This window comes from Labrus bergylta, chromosome 6 (genome assembly GCF_963930695.1).
Source record: "Labrus bergylta chromosome 6, fLabBer1.1, whole genome shotgun sequence".
Taxonomy (NCBI): Eukaryota; Metazoa; Chordata; class Actinopteri; order Labriformes; family Labridae; genus Labrus; species Labrus bergylta.
In genome coordinates this window covers 16,939,750-16,955,088 of record NC_089200.1, presented here as the reverse complement: position 1 = coordinate 16,955,088, position 15,339 = coordinate 16,939,750, and the positions used below count along the sequence as shown (strand labels likewise).

Genomic DNA, 15,339 nt, shown 5'->3' with positions numbered 1-15,339 from the left:
TTGCTTCCTCCTTCTCCTATTTAGTTCCTGGGTAAAAAATAAAATTAAGCCAACAGAATCTTTGCAGCATCTGATTAGTCTTTTTTACCCAGGGCCAAAGGGTTTAGCGAATATAATCTTAAATATAGACTCTTAGTGTGTCACAACATTTCATGTCCCGACAGACGTAGCCAAATCTGTTTGTATTTGGCCTATTAAAAACACTATAAATGGGGTGCAGGGGTTTGTTGACAAATGTAGGAGTTTACCTAACATGCCCTCAGCTTCGGGGGAGTATGGATAAAAACAGGCTGGAACTGCTTTCTTCGCGCATTGTTTCATGGCAGGAAAAGCAGCAATCACTGACTGCAATCATTATTCATGCTTCACACCGCTGCGCCTGTTGTTGGCCTCAAATGAAGGAAGATTCCTTAGAAGCGAGCACACTGTACAGTGCTAACCTCATGTCTTGAACAGAGCTTAGGTTGAAATGTGAGAGGAAGCCCCATGAGAGTGAATGAGAAGAAGGGTGAGAAGAAAAGAGACAGCACACTAAAGCACAGAACCTAAACCCAGTCTGTCCTAAAGTTTCAAACTATTTACTTTCATTTATCACTTTATGTTGCCATGAGACATAATCCAGACAATAAAAAGTCTCTGCCAAATGTGTGCACACTCTGCTAAGTGTTTCACAGAAGACAGTTAACTGTACTAGACTTGCACGGAATGAATGGAGAAAATTAAAGCTCTATTGACAATTTCAGTGAATAACACCTCAAACTTTCATTTACTGAAACTACACAAGGTTCACATCCAAGATTCGTGCTATTGTTCTTTGACTCATGTAAGTGAAGTCTGCTGTGTAAGCTGACAGTCATGCTGGTGTGCCTGATCTCAATGAAAAGCTACCTAAAGAGTATATTCACTCATCATGACTCACACAAGTCATATTTAGTGTGTTTGGGTACAGTCAGAATAAGTGGGTGGATTACAGTGGTTGAAATGCCTCCTGTTGGCAAAGTGTGCAAGCTTCCAAAGTCTCATCAGACAAAGTCAGATACGGGGAAGCTCAGTCATTTCCTCCACATGCATGCCAGAGATTTTACTGAGAGAAAGAGACACAAACAAGCAGATGGAGAGAGAGAGGGAAGGAGGAAATTAATGTCGAACTCACGGTTAAGATATAGACAGAAGGGCATGAAAGGCACTGAGGGAGTAGGCAAGAAAGAAAGTAGAGGAGGAAGAAAAATAAAAGAGACTAAGGGACCTTAAAATACCCTCTTAAGCCAGAATGAAAGTGGAAAGAGGATGTGAGGAAACATCAAGAGACTACAGATCTCTATCATACAGCTCTGAAGGTGTGCCCTCCCTTCTTGTGTTCTGTAAAATGCTCGCTCAGCATTAAGCTGCCCGTCTGCCAGGAAGACCAATTAGTTTTCCTGAGTGCTGCTTCGATGTGTTTGAGACTGTCAGATTGGCCTTCTCACAGTCTGGAGTAGAAGTCTGCCACCTAGGAGGCTCCTATTTCACATCATTATACCTGAAACATCACAGCGTTTAGGTTTTTCAACTGCTTTTCAAAATTACACCTTTTCTCTCCTTTAGATTTTCCCCTCGGTGCATCCTATTTAGAGGTTCAAATTTGCCAGTATGCCTTACTTCTCTCCCCCCCCCCATTCTCTCTTAGCCCCCTCACCTAGTTTCCTTCTCCTCTCAGCAAATTCCTGAGCGAGTGACTGACTGTAGCGTACAGCTGGCTCGACTTATTGCCTCCCCCTGTCTGCTAGATTAGCTTTGGTTTTGTGGCCTGGGGGCTTTTGAGTCTTGTCTGTTGATCTGAAGCTGCCAAAGAAACACCAGCATTGTGCAACCCCACGTGAATCGCAAAAAGCCTAATGTGTTTAATTGTCCATAAATATTTAACAATTTGGTGTTTGCAATGGCCTTTTTGATGGGGGCCAATGTAATGAAGCAATCTACCGAGTTTGACCAAGTGATCAAATAATGCTTCCATTTCCTGTCTGTAAAGTGAACATGTGGTTTATCATATCAGTAAATGCTTTTGAATAAAATCGTTTTTAACTTTAACTGTTCTCATTTGTCTCTCCATCTTTCTTTGTGCCCTTTCCTCTCATCACCCAACCCCCGCATCCTTTCTTCTCCCCTACAGTTCAGTCCTGTAACGTTAGATGTATGAACGGTGGCAGCTGCGCAGAGGACTCGTGCTCCTGCCCCAAAGGCTACACAGGCAGCCACTGTGGACAGCGTGAGTATATGCCGCTGCAAAGTCAGCACACCGGGGATGAGTGTGTGTGTTTGGGGGGGGGGTTAGTTGTACTGTCACCTGCCAGTGTATGTAGTATAGGCAGCAGATGTCTTCTTGAAGTTACAAAGTGAGGTAGAGGGGTGCTGATGGCCTAGCGGTTAGGTCGCGCCCCACGTGGAGATGCTCCAAGCGGGCAGCCAAGGTTCAAATCCTGGCTCCATGCCGACATGTCATTCCCCTAATCTCTCCCAATGTCCTACTCTATCCACTGTCCTATGTCAAATAAAGACAAAAGCCGAAAATAAATCTTGAAAAAAAGTCAGATAAAAACTACAAATTGTCCAAACTTCGATAGACTTAGTCGTATTTCTGTCTTTGTGTACGCATAATTTACAAAGTTTGATGTGCAGGAGATTTAAGTTAGTCCAACTTTTGCTGAGTTTTAACAAATGCATTAGGCTTATTTTCTAATTTAACCTTGGGGCATGGTGTTTAGTGTTGTTAATATGTTTTTTTTATGCAAATACAAAGAATGTTCATGTTTTTGCGATTTAAAGGTGATGTCCGGTGAAGCTTTGTCAAAATCAGTGTTAGTCTGTGAAAGAGAGAAGTGAAAGAAAACAAAATAGATTGTTACCCCTTTTAATCAAACAGTTTTCTTCTGTCTCCCTTAGCTGTGTGTGAGAACGGCTGCCAGAACGGTGGCCGCTGCATCGGACCCAACAGATGTGCCTGTGTCTATGGTTTCACTGGCCCGCAGTGCGAGAGAGGTGAGAGCTCATGCTCTTTTCTATGCTTAGAGTTAATAATCTCCTGTCCTCCTATTCTTCTGTCTTACTGCTAGTCTATGAATATATCATAGAAGCCTGCTGGTATTTGCTATGAATCGGCGCTATACAAATAAAGATTGATTGAATGATTGATTGATTGATGGTACTAGTCCTGGCTTGGTATTTTAGATGGAAAACCAAAGTGCACAGAAAAAGTTTACATTGACATTTTTTATGATTGGCTCTTGTAGTATTTTTGGCTAGCTTTTGGTAGCTTGTGTGCATTCCAAATATAGTTTTTGTCAGCAATTAAGTACTAATATATTCATTACCCATGAATTATGACCTCAACTACTGTGATTAGTACACCAAGGTTCTATTTGCAATATAGCTAACATTTATTTAAACAGTAAATGCTGCTTTTACACTATGTCACGTTCACCCATTCACACAACATTAACACACTGATGGCAGAGGCTGTTATGGAAAGTATCCGTCAGTATTTACCTTAACCCATTCATACCCATACATGGACACTCTGTTGGTTTTGCCCCTTGGGAGCAATTAGGGATTTGATTCAGAGTCTCGCCCAAAGACACTTTGACCTGTGGCTGCCGAACTGGTGATTGGACCCTCGACCTTCTGGTTGAGAGACGACAGACTCTACCACTTCTGCCCCCATATCTTTAGCTGGGCTTAAAAAAACCTACTCAAGCTTGTGGTTCAACCAAGCCAGGATTGTTTGGCCAGGATGGTAGAGCAGTCAGTTTGGAGGGGTGGTAAACCATGGTGTGCTTTTTTATCAATGCACTCCCGTCCCACACACACACATACTCTAATGTTAAGGACGATATCAAACAAGAGAGGCTTTGATGTGGCCTTGAGTGTTCCTCCTATCAGTCCAGACATACACTGTTAGATTGTGACCTCAGTGCTTGATTAGCATTCAGGCTCTGCTAACGTGGATGACTTCATTCAGTCAGCTCAGACAGACTGTGGGTGTTAGGCTCCTTAGCTTTGAACAGAGACCTGAGCTATGTGTGCAGTGGGTGGGAAGTGATGGCAGGGTGTTGGAAGTAGGTGCTACAGTCTAGTGGCTGATGAAAAAATGAAATGAAGGCCATGCTTAGTTTCACCTCAGCTGACCTTTACACCCTCAAATATTCTCTTTCACTGATCTCATCTTTCTGTAACCCTCACCCTGCTCTTACCTACATTAAGGTGAAGGAAGTTCTCGGCCTATAATTATACTGAGCTCATTCTTCTCAGCCTTTCTTCCACATTCCTTTTCACATCTGTATACTTGTGCAAAAAACACCTATAAACACTCTCCTTCTGCTGTCTCTTAATATTTCTGTTCCTACTTGGCTGAATCTTTCTTTCTCTGGTCTTAATTTTTTTCACGCTCACTTGTGTTTATACGAGGGTTTTAATGAGGATTCCACTTCAACTCAATCTGTTACACATTTCTTGCCGCCTTCCTCATATCCTCCCTCATCTTATTTCCTCAGCTAAACGCTGGGGTCTTGTTTTCATGGAAAATACAACATTTTGGTGGTTGAGTTTGTCATAGGGAGCCTAAAGACAGCTGGAAATAAATACCCCCCCATGTCCAATCCCCCTCACAACCCAACATCCCCACTGCACTATCAGAAAAAAAAACCTCTTGGAGAGTGATTGTCTCCACTTCCTGATGAGGAGTGGAACAAGGTAGGTAGACGAGAGAGGGAGAGAAAGAGAGGGAGGGTGGAAAGGAGGGGAGGAGGGGGAAAGAAGGGAGGTACAGGGGGAAAATAAAAATGGTCTACCCAGCTCGGTAGACAAAGCCTGGTAGAGGGAATAAAAAACACACTGAATGTTGGAGAAAGGAGAAAATACATTTCAATCAGTTTGTCAATGTAGTCTATGAAATGCTTTAAAGAGAAAAGGGAGACGGCCATTTTTTCAGATGAACCACATACTTTATAAGGAATCAGATAAGTAGCACCAGAAATACAGATTATCATTACAAACACATGTTGGATATGGGAATTAAAAATGGGAGCACAATGTTTGGATTAAATAGCTCCGATTAATGATTTTTCACTTTAGTTGTGACTTCAGCTTCGAGGTCATGCAGGAAATTTGCACATCTTTCAATCCATTGGCCAGAAAACATTTCAACAGATTTCTTCACACACTGTCAGTAAGAAACATAATTTTTGATTGCAGGGACTAAATATCCTCTGAGATATTCCACAATTGATAAATGAGCAGTACATATCCCTAATATTGTGTTTGGCCTGAAAAGGATGGAGCGGCCTTTCTGTAACCTTTGCTGGTCACATGGCTCCGCTTGTGGTTGACAGATCGAGTTTGAGTCCATGAGTCAGTAGATTTACAGTGTGATTTAGTAAGAAGATATCTGGTGAACTGTTACTATGAAAGCAGTGAAAGTAAACTAATATGAATTGGCTGTGTGGAGTCATGGGAATCCGCTAAGTGTTTGCGGTTTGTGTGCGCGTGTGGCTGTTTGTGTACAGCATTGTGTGCGTGTGCTTGAGGCTAGTTGACTTTGGGTGGGACAAGATCAAATCAGAGTTAGTCATTCCTGGTTAAAACCAAAAAGATTCCCAACATCTTTACCATGAGCAGCTTATGAATGTGTGACAGTTTAGTTTCTGTTTGCATGTGTAGGCAAATATATTTATATAGCTATACTTTTAGGTAAGCTTCTTTTTAGCGAGGCTAGTGTGGTCTTGCATTTGTGTTCAGCCATGTTTTTGCATTATTTCACATGCAGGTTCACACAAATGGAATGGTGCTGATGCGTGTCCACAGAACTTTTCACAGATCTCTTTCCACCAGCACTGGTAATAGTCCAGTCTTTCTCAATGGACCCATAAAGCCTCTGTGGTCAGTCCCAAAATCCAGGCTTCGGCTCAGTCCAGAGCAAATAAAGCAATAATTGCAGAAAGGCAATTTTTCCCCCCAGCAGGCGATGATGTCAAGGGTATTTTGAAGTGCTGGAAGTGTAGGACGCTGTGCTATTTCTGCTCTATTGACTCTGGATAAGAGTGGACCAAACATGTCTGAACAGAAAGGCTGTATTGGTGGATCACTGTGGGGGTGATTCTGAGGAACAATTTCCAGCAAAACTTTAGTTTAATCCAGCCAGTTCCCAGTCATTTTAAAATGATTTACAGCAAGTCTATAAAAGTCCATACTGTAAATTAAATAGAAAGGCAGCATGACTCATAATATACTCTCAAAGGAGAAAATGTCAACCGGTAAAGAGTACTTAACATTTCTACAACACTATGCTTTAAACCATGTCTGGAAATGTGTGTCAGTGATACATTATCTCTGTGCTTTCAGGTATAATTTGTGATCCAATTGAAATGCTCATTTTATGAATTGTTTGTAAATGAAAACGCCACTTTCACAAACTATTTTAGTCTGCGTTTAGTAAAAGTTTTTTTTCGAAAAAAAGAAAAAAAAAAAAAATCAAAGTTGAGCAAATTATCCCCCAGTGCTGAGGCCAAATTTAGAGGCTCCGGTTGGTTCAAATCAATATTTGAGTAGCCTCACAGGACAGCGATGATGGCTGTCTTTGATCTGGCCAAATGAAAAATGGGCTGCATTACTCTCGCTGCAGCTCAGAAAGCACTACAAAGACTTCCCCTGGCTGAATCAGTAAAATGTCCCATGAGTGGAAGCTGTTGATGGAGTCTGGAGCCCACTTGCACGCCTGTGCCTGTGCCTGTGCCTGGCGGTGTCTGCGTTCAATAGAGTCTGCATTATTGTTCCACTGCTAGACAGAATTGTGGCAGGAAGTATCTGAATAAAGACAGAAGTAGCTGTTGTAGTCAAAAGAGAAGAGTTGGCAGTACAATTGATAAACTATATATAGGAACAATGCCAGAGGATGGCTTCTTGCCACACAATATAAGGTCATAGGCCCATTGAGAATAGATAAGCAAAGTTATTGTGCTAAAATTATCTGACAATTTATCGTTGTGAGTGGAGTTTATGTGCAGTATAGTTAGCCTTATACAGCTGTTAGCTTGTGGCATCAGACTTGGGATGTTGTTAAGACTGCAGAGGGCTTATCTTGGCCATTGCCACTTTCCCACAGTAGCTATCCCCTGTAAGTAAGTTTGTGTGTGTGTGTGTGTGTGTGTGTGTGTGTGTGTGTGCGTGTGTGTGTGTGTGCGTGTGCGTGTGCGTGTGCTGTATTAAACATTTAGTCACGTTTGGATGACTGCTTTTTGTGTGGGACAAATTAAAGGACTCTTTGAGGAGCAATAAGGGATAACGGAAAAGGGTGATTTCAAGCTTTTGATAATGGTGATGATAAGAGTAACAGAGCCTGCTATGGTTGGCTATAACCAAGCACACAAACAGACACACACTCTCACACACTCACATGCACACACACACACACACACACACACACACAAACAAACTGGCCCACTCATTTGAAGCATTTATTTATATCCCCATCAGCAGAAGGACAAACAATGCGAGCAATCAGAAATTCCACAGAACTTGCCAGAAATGTGCTCAGTCTACACGCAAACTAAACATGGACACACAAACACAATTACACACACAAGTGCACAGAAGATAATTAGAAAATGTCTCTGTTTCTCAATAGGTGAGTAACTGCATGACGTTTAGGCTCAGAGCAGTTCTTCCAGCTGTGTAAAGTCTGGAGAGGAGATCCGGTTTAAGAACACTTTCAGGCTTACACACAGACACACACACACACACACACACACACACACACACTGATCACAGACAGAGTCTACTGTGTGTGTATATATTTCTTCTCTTTATTCCTTTGACATGCTGACCTCACGTCGTAGAAAAGTTTGTACAGATGATGTTATCTTCATTTCCATGTGATCAACTCATATTCCAAGTGTCTTATCTCCCCAGACCTCCTCTCCTGGGAGTTTTATAAATACTTCAGTAGTTATTAATGAATCTGAAACAGAATTTTTTTTCCTCTTCCTTTGGGCCATTTCTCTTTCCCCTGTCTAACTTCCAGTGCTCAGGTCAAGGTCTTCCTTGATCTCACAGCCAGACGGGGCTGATGGGAAAATTTGTTTTCCAAGACAACTTTGAGTGCAGACAGGATTCAATATTTTCTCACTTCAGCCTTTACAGAATTTTTGTCTTCCTTAAATCCAACTTTCATCGGAGCAAAGAGAAGTAGACTTTGATGAGTGATCACGTTTTATTGTTCTATTCTTTTCTTTTCTTTTTAGCAAATGCTTATGTGGTTCACTTCACTACAAAATCATCTCATGAGAAACATCCGATCCTATTATCATCACCTAATATGACTGTCAGCCTAATGTGTGTTCACTGAATTAGGTGAAAGGTTAAAAAACTCTGAGTTAGGTTAATACTTGCGGCGATTTCTTGAAACTTTACTTATAAGCGTTTACATAATAATAGTATAATAAACCTGTAAGAATGAGATGAATCCATTAAGAATACCACAGAGTCGGCAGACAAGCTTTCATTCTCGGAGTAAAAGGATTCATTGTGAAGTTTTTCTGGTTGGTTGAGCTTAGAGGATATGAATGAAACTAGAGAAGTCTGGAGACAAAGTGCAGTAAGGAGTAAGGGGTTGGTCGAGGATAGAAAACGTTGAATCTGGTAAATGTTTTGAATCTATTCAGCAATTTGAACACTAATTAGACTAAATTACTTCCGAATGTTGTCAGCCGGCCTGAGTTAGGCTGCTCTCTTGTCCTGACCTGCCCATGCTCGTGCTTGCACAATGAATTTACATGCAGAAAGTGCAGATGTGCACACCATGGAAACATATGGAATACACACACTGATGAGGACTCTGACAATGTTTGTTATTTTTGCATTTATGGAACGAGATGCTTCATTCTTTTGCTGCAGCTCAGAGAGATGCATGTGTCTTTCCAACGACCAGTGTGTGCTTTCTTGTGTACAGAGAGAGAAGAGCAGGAAGTGTTTGATACAGCATGTGTATGCATATATGTTTTATTTAGCCCGCAGGCATTCATTGAAGTACTTGGCAACAGAGTGAGACTGTCGACTATTGCTAGATGATCCGAGTGTGGGAAAGTCCAGTCTCCTCTAGGAGATAGATTTTTTTCTTAGAATCCTAGACTGAAGAGTTGGAAGTGCCGTGCAATTTTTTCTTCCTTTATTTTCCTTCGTGCTTTTTCTTCTTTGCTGTCCATTTGACAAATGCTCGACTTAAACTGTTAAAAATTAGCGCGCCACATTGTTTTCTTTCTTCCCACATGACCATGTTCTTTGCGCTCAGTGTTTGCAGTATTTGAAAGGGGTTTTGGTCTTGTCATGCAACTTTACTTACTGGTTAAGTTGCAATACAAGAAAGTCAATGGCCTGCAATTTTCCCGCTAAGACTTCCTGTCAGTTGGAAAAACAGAATGTGATGACTTCTGCAAACCATTGAGACTCTATTCAATTGAATCTAGCAGGAAAATATACTCATACTCATATTTTCTGAACCGATGGGCTTTGTGAATGTCACATAAAGGTAGTGAAAGGCAGTGAGGTGAGAATTATTGAGAGACTGACAACAGGGTTGTTGGTTTTTGGTCTCTTTTATGGGATTTTCTGAGGTTTGTATTGTATTAAAGCTCAGAACATGAGGAAGCACATGAGGAGTATATATCTTTACTGCAGCAGGCCACGTGCAGATGGAAGATCAAATAGCAGCTGATATGCTGGAGAAAGTAGAAGGCAGACGGACAGGAAGACCTAAAGTGGGCAAAGAGAAATGAACACAGATGGGTCAGAGGGAGAACTGGCGAGAGCCCCAACCTGCACTCTGCATGCTTGGTTTGACCTACTTTACTTTCCTCTCTCTCTCTTTTTTTCTTTCTTTCTGCATCTCCTTCTCTTTGCCCCATTCTCTGTGATCCTCTTTCATCTAGCACAAGGAACCAATAAGGCTAAAGAGAGACTCCCACCAGACACCACCACTACTGACTTCTATCTTTCCATCTCATTCTGTCCTTCAGGGCTGAGCAGTCCGCTCTCTTTCTCCTCATCTCACTGTCACAGCCTTGGCTAGTCAACCATGCAGTTTGTCTTTCATCTCCACTGCAACAATCTAACAATCCACTTTTTTAATGAAGGCTGTATTAAGTTCGGCGCCACTGCAGAGGACTTAATAAGGGTTTCTCCCACAAGGGAAGCCATCATTAGGCTGTGACTGAAAAGAGGAACACCGTATTGTTGAAATAGTTTGAGCGTGAAGTCATTGTGCATGATTTGAAAAAGTGCATTTAACGAGATTATGCCACACTTTTGCTGGCTAGCAGCTAGGAGGTAAGGTGATCAGCGAGGACATTTTGTTCTTAAAATGTGTTTGCTTGCAGCATCTGTTTGCAATCTGTTACCATCCTTTCCCCATAGATAGGATGGGCAACTTTATATGCATCTGTCTGACATTCAATGAGATGTTTTAGACACTTTCGTGCTATTGGCAGCGTGTGTTAATTGGAGTCGCTATGAAGAGCAATGAACTGAAAATGGCTCACAATTGCTTCAAAATGCCCCATTAATTTTAAGAGTGAATACACGTCATGAGGTGATAGTCACTGACCACCCCACTGCCATTAGCTGATTGCCATGTAGATTGAAACAGAGCCCACCACTGTTCAGCCCACCATTACCTCTTTAAGGACGGGAATGTGCTTCAGTGTCAATCCAGCGGGTTAACTTATTATTGCCGGGACTAAATACATAGCAGTCATTCCAATCCTATTGCAAATTTCCTGCTGAAAGAAACAGTGTGCCTGGTCCTTCCAGTTGACTCTGAGAAGTCTTCACAGAAAAAGACTGAAATCATGCATTCTGACATGATCCCTTGTGTTGCTACCAAGTCTCATATTCTTTCTCTTAAATCCTGGTAAAATATGCTACTTGTCAATACTTCTATTGGAAAGCCAACTGCTGAGTCAGAGTTTGAATTAAACAATGAGGACATCCCTTAGTGTCCTGTGAGTCATCTATTAAAAATCATTCTCAAATAATGTGCCAGCTTTTTTCCCCCACCTCTTTTCCTCTATTTGTTGTTTGAGTGAATTTAAAATGAAAGAAAGACTGATTTACATATTACAGGAACTATGACTTCTGCATAAAAAAATAATTTTATGTACTTTGTCTGGTTTCGCTTACTGCTGCACCAGATGTGTTTCAGGAAATGAATCTCTGCTTTATAGTTGAATTAAAAAAATGTGAAATAAGTAACCGACTTAACAAAGATTCCATCCCTCTTTTCTCCATAGACTATAGGACCGGACCATGTTTTACACAGGTGAACAACCAGATGTGTCAGGGCCAGCTGAGTGGAATCGTCTGCACCAAAACCCTCTGCTGTGCTACCATTGGTCGAGCATGGGGCCACCCTTGTGAGCAGTGCCCCGCCCAGCCACACCCCTGCAGGCGAGGCTTCATCCCCAACATCCGCACTGGAGCCTGCCAAGGTCAGTTTGGATCAAACACAAAACCTCCTTTTTGAACTTTTAACTGTAATGTACCTGGACCCACACTTAACACAACAGTCACATAAACACTCACACCAACATGCAGAAACACATGATAAACACTGTAGCCATTACTTTATCTGTCATCATTTCAGCTGCTGTTCCTACTCACAACACTCCCAAGCTCAAGCTACTCAAGCTAAAACACAGGTGGTGTTTATGTGTAAGCAGTGGGCAGGATACTTGCTTGTACTCTCCTGTGAAGTCTTTATTCAGGAGAAACTGTTTACAAGCAAAACGTAGTCTGCTAAATAAAAGCTTGAAGGTCCCCGTCTTCAGGCTTCAGCATTCCTTTTTAAACTACAACATGAGCTCATCTACATGTCGCTTGTACAGGTTTGATTCTTACAGAGTTCATCGTGGTACCAAGCGATATTAGAAAAAAACTAGGAAACCGATAAGCATGTATAATGCAAAATAAAAAGGAAGCGTTATTTTCTGTATTCACTTACAAAAAAGGGAAGTTGAACATTTCTCAAACTCAAGCAGCTCTGGCTGAATGGGTCCAAGCGAGTGACATACTGTATAGGCATTATGAAAAAAGAGATTAGGGGTCATATGAACTTAGGTTGACCTTCTTCATAAGCATTTCTGATGCTGGTGTCCCAAAATCCCCCCAGACCAGATCAGACCCTCTCTGCATGCCTCTCTAATGCCTCTATGGCCCTGCCCAGACTTTTCAATAAGACTACATCAACATATGACACATGCAGAGCTCATGTCCCTTGGTAAATGAGCCCAGCCAGGATCCCTGTCGCGTCAGTCCTTCTCCTCTCACATGGTCACACCCAGCAGCACCCTAGGCAGACTGTGATGGTTGATATCTAGCTTAAGCCGCTGAAGAAGGACTATATTTAAGTCTCACAAATATCTGTAATGCTGCTCACACTACATATAGACTGAGGAACTAGATACATTCCGTTTACGTTTGTATTTCTGGAATTGGAGATCAAACTTAAGTGCTTACACTCCCCATAAAAAGTTGTATAGGTGAGCTTGTACTTTGTGTGACAACGTCCATGTAAAAGCCTGAAATCTCCCATTGGTCCTGTAAATGAAGACCACATAAAGTGAACCGAAATGGCCTATCAGTCGGTTTTCCAGGCTACTACTGTATGTCGAGGTACCTCTCTTAAATTTTGCATATTGGACACTATAGTGGTAGTGCATTTAAATTTGCATTGTGTTCCCCTAATTTCTGAAGCAACTTTATTTTTGTGTGTGCATGGGCCTGTTTTATTTCATTGCACCAAATCCACTTTTCCACGCAGATTTGGGTGGAGTGGCCTTGTTTGGTTTATGCAGATTAAGTGCTGCAATCCTATGTGTTGCAATCTGAGAGAGTAATCTTCATAGCTTAAGTTACTGCAAAGGCGAAGACAAAAGTTCTGTTGACCTGTAATCAAATGAATCTGGGTCTCATTTGAATCCCTAAATGGTGTGCTCTGTGCTGGATATTTCCAAACAAGCATTCGTCAGGGATGTGATTCTTCCGGACATTTCAATTTCAATTTATAAAGCACTTCTCAGACACTCAAAGGCACTGTACATAAGTTAAAAAACTGAACTATTTAACTATTGCATGGCATTAATCAACAGTCTGTTGATGAAGACAAAAAATATCTAAATAAACTTAAGTTGTAGGTACATTGTTTGTTTTTACTCTGGTGTGTGTGTCTTGGGGGGGTTCCTGCTTTTTTTCCTTTTGCCAATCACATCCCTGAGTTATCATGTATTGCATTGACAAAAGTATCCTGTTTCCACTTTAATTGAAGTGCTTTAAAAGAAGACATGTGTTAAAATATGTCACATATATGTAGGGCTGTGTTCCACAAGCAGTAACACCAAAATCCACCCAGATAACACTGAGAGTCTGCATAGATCATAAAAGAGGCTTGATTTAAAAAGGTTGGACATCTGGCATCAGTCACTGGTTTGTATTTAGCTCCATAACTTCATGTCTGTCTCCTCATGTGTTCGAGGTATGCCTGTGTGAATCGCCAGCATCACTCATCTCTGTGTGCCTCGCATACCTCATTCCTTACTCCCTCTCTCTTTTTTAGCTCTGTGACTCTCTGAATCTCTGTTTTTGTCTTCTCTGCTGTAACTTTGACTCGTAGCTCTTTTTCCCTCTCACAAATACACACACAAACACACACACACACAGACATATTCCCCAAAGATACAGTACCTAACGAGTGAGCCTGGAGCAATGTCTTGCTGGCAGCAGTACAAAGCACACCTGACCATGAATCCAAATGTAAGGACTGCAGGCTTCCACATCAGGATGTTGGCTGCTAGATGCTTTTTTTTTTTCTTTCTCTCTCTGCCTTTGGCATTGAGACTTCCTCAACACCAGAAGGCATTTTCAGGCCCTCTTAAAAAGAAGCAGCGATCGAATATAATAAAATGATTAGAAACAGCCTTTTTGTTATGTGTGCAAGAATGCAGGTTTTAAAATATGGTGGGACATTTATTATTAAGTACAGCTGCAAATTAAAAGTGCAGTCGACACTGCTAAGCTGACACTGACGTGGATTTATCTTGACTTTGTGTATGTGCGTGTGTTTCAAATATATCCTAGAGAATCCACGTTTTTACATGATCCTGCCCAGATATCCCTAATACTGGTAAAAGTGACTCATGTTGAATGCTTGGAAAATGCTCATGTTAGAAGCCATTTCCTGCTCAAACATGAGCTGGAGTGGGTTTTTCTGGAAGTGATCTTACACATCACAACCAGTCACAAACTACCACTCATTTTCACCTCATCTGCTACCTTTGAAACTACAAATAACTTTCATTTTTCCCCACACGTTGAGTCATTTCCTTTCTTATTTATGAGTGTATTACAAACATAGGATGTGGTCAATGTGGTCTTCAACCAATTATCTGCAGATGCAAGTTGTATCTGCTTTTATCTCTACTTACTAATATCTGTCTTTGTTTTTCCTATGTCACCTTCCCTTGCAGATGTGGACGAGTGCCAGGCCGTGCCAGGTCTTTGTGCAGGAGGTAACTGCATCAACACTGTGGGATCCTACGAGTGTAAATGTCCTGCAGGCCACCGTCAGAGTGAAACCAGCCATAAATGTGAAGGTAAGTCTGATCTGAATAAACAGAAATATGTTTTTTTATTTTTAAATAAACCTTCATAGGGAGGACTAAAGGTATTATAGTCCCCCATATAAAAGATTTATGTAACTTTGGTCGTAAAACAACCAGGACTAGCAGCCATCTTTGATTTGTTGCCATTGTATTTTATATGATACTGCCTTCCCACAAGTTTCACAAATGTACCAGCTAATAAATCATAAAGTCCGTAAAACATAAAGTTATTTATGTTTACAAAGTTATTTCTAACTTGGAAAATGACTGATATCAAAAAGTTGTCTTTTTCAAAGAATCATCAGTGCTTTGCAAAATATATCGGTTTGCTTGGAAAGAGCACTTTTGCATGCTAACATGTCAGCCATGCACAAGACAGAAAGTTGAGCTTAAGTTACATTTTGTTGAGTTCATGGTGAGACTGTCACAGACTGTGCACTTTATGATAACTGCGGGTTTGCGGGGATCAGTTGACAAATCTCTATGGGCGTTTAAAAAGTGACAACATGCTCAGAGTTTAAACAGTCTGGACATGTGCATATAAACACATGCACATGGAAACACACGCAGAGTGGATTCACATTACAATGTGTTGATTTTTTGGAATTTAAACAATGCCCAGCCTAAAGAGCCTGATGGTTATCCAGGCAGGGGTTGTGTC

At 41.3% G+C, this 15,339-nt stretch overlaps 1 protein-coding gene across 1 annotated transcript in view; it reads left to right on the top strand.

Annotated features, from left to right (window-relative positions):
• Nucleotides 1–15,339, top strand: part of fbn2b (fibrillin 2b) — a 61,363-nt gene that overhangs the window by 14,868 nt on the left and 31,156 nt on the right. The window contains exons 5-8 of the mRNA XM_020639001.2: nt 2,150–2,245; nt 2,920–3,015; nt 11,313–11,510; nt 14,544–14,669. Coding sequence (XP_020494657.2) covers nt 2,150–2,245; nt 2,920–3,015; nt 11,313–11,510; nt 14,544–14,669 — 516 coding nt within the window. The remainder of the gene's footprint in view (nt 1–2,149; nt 2,246–2,919; nt 3,016–11,312; nt 11,511–14,543; nt 14,670–15,339) is intronic.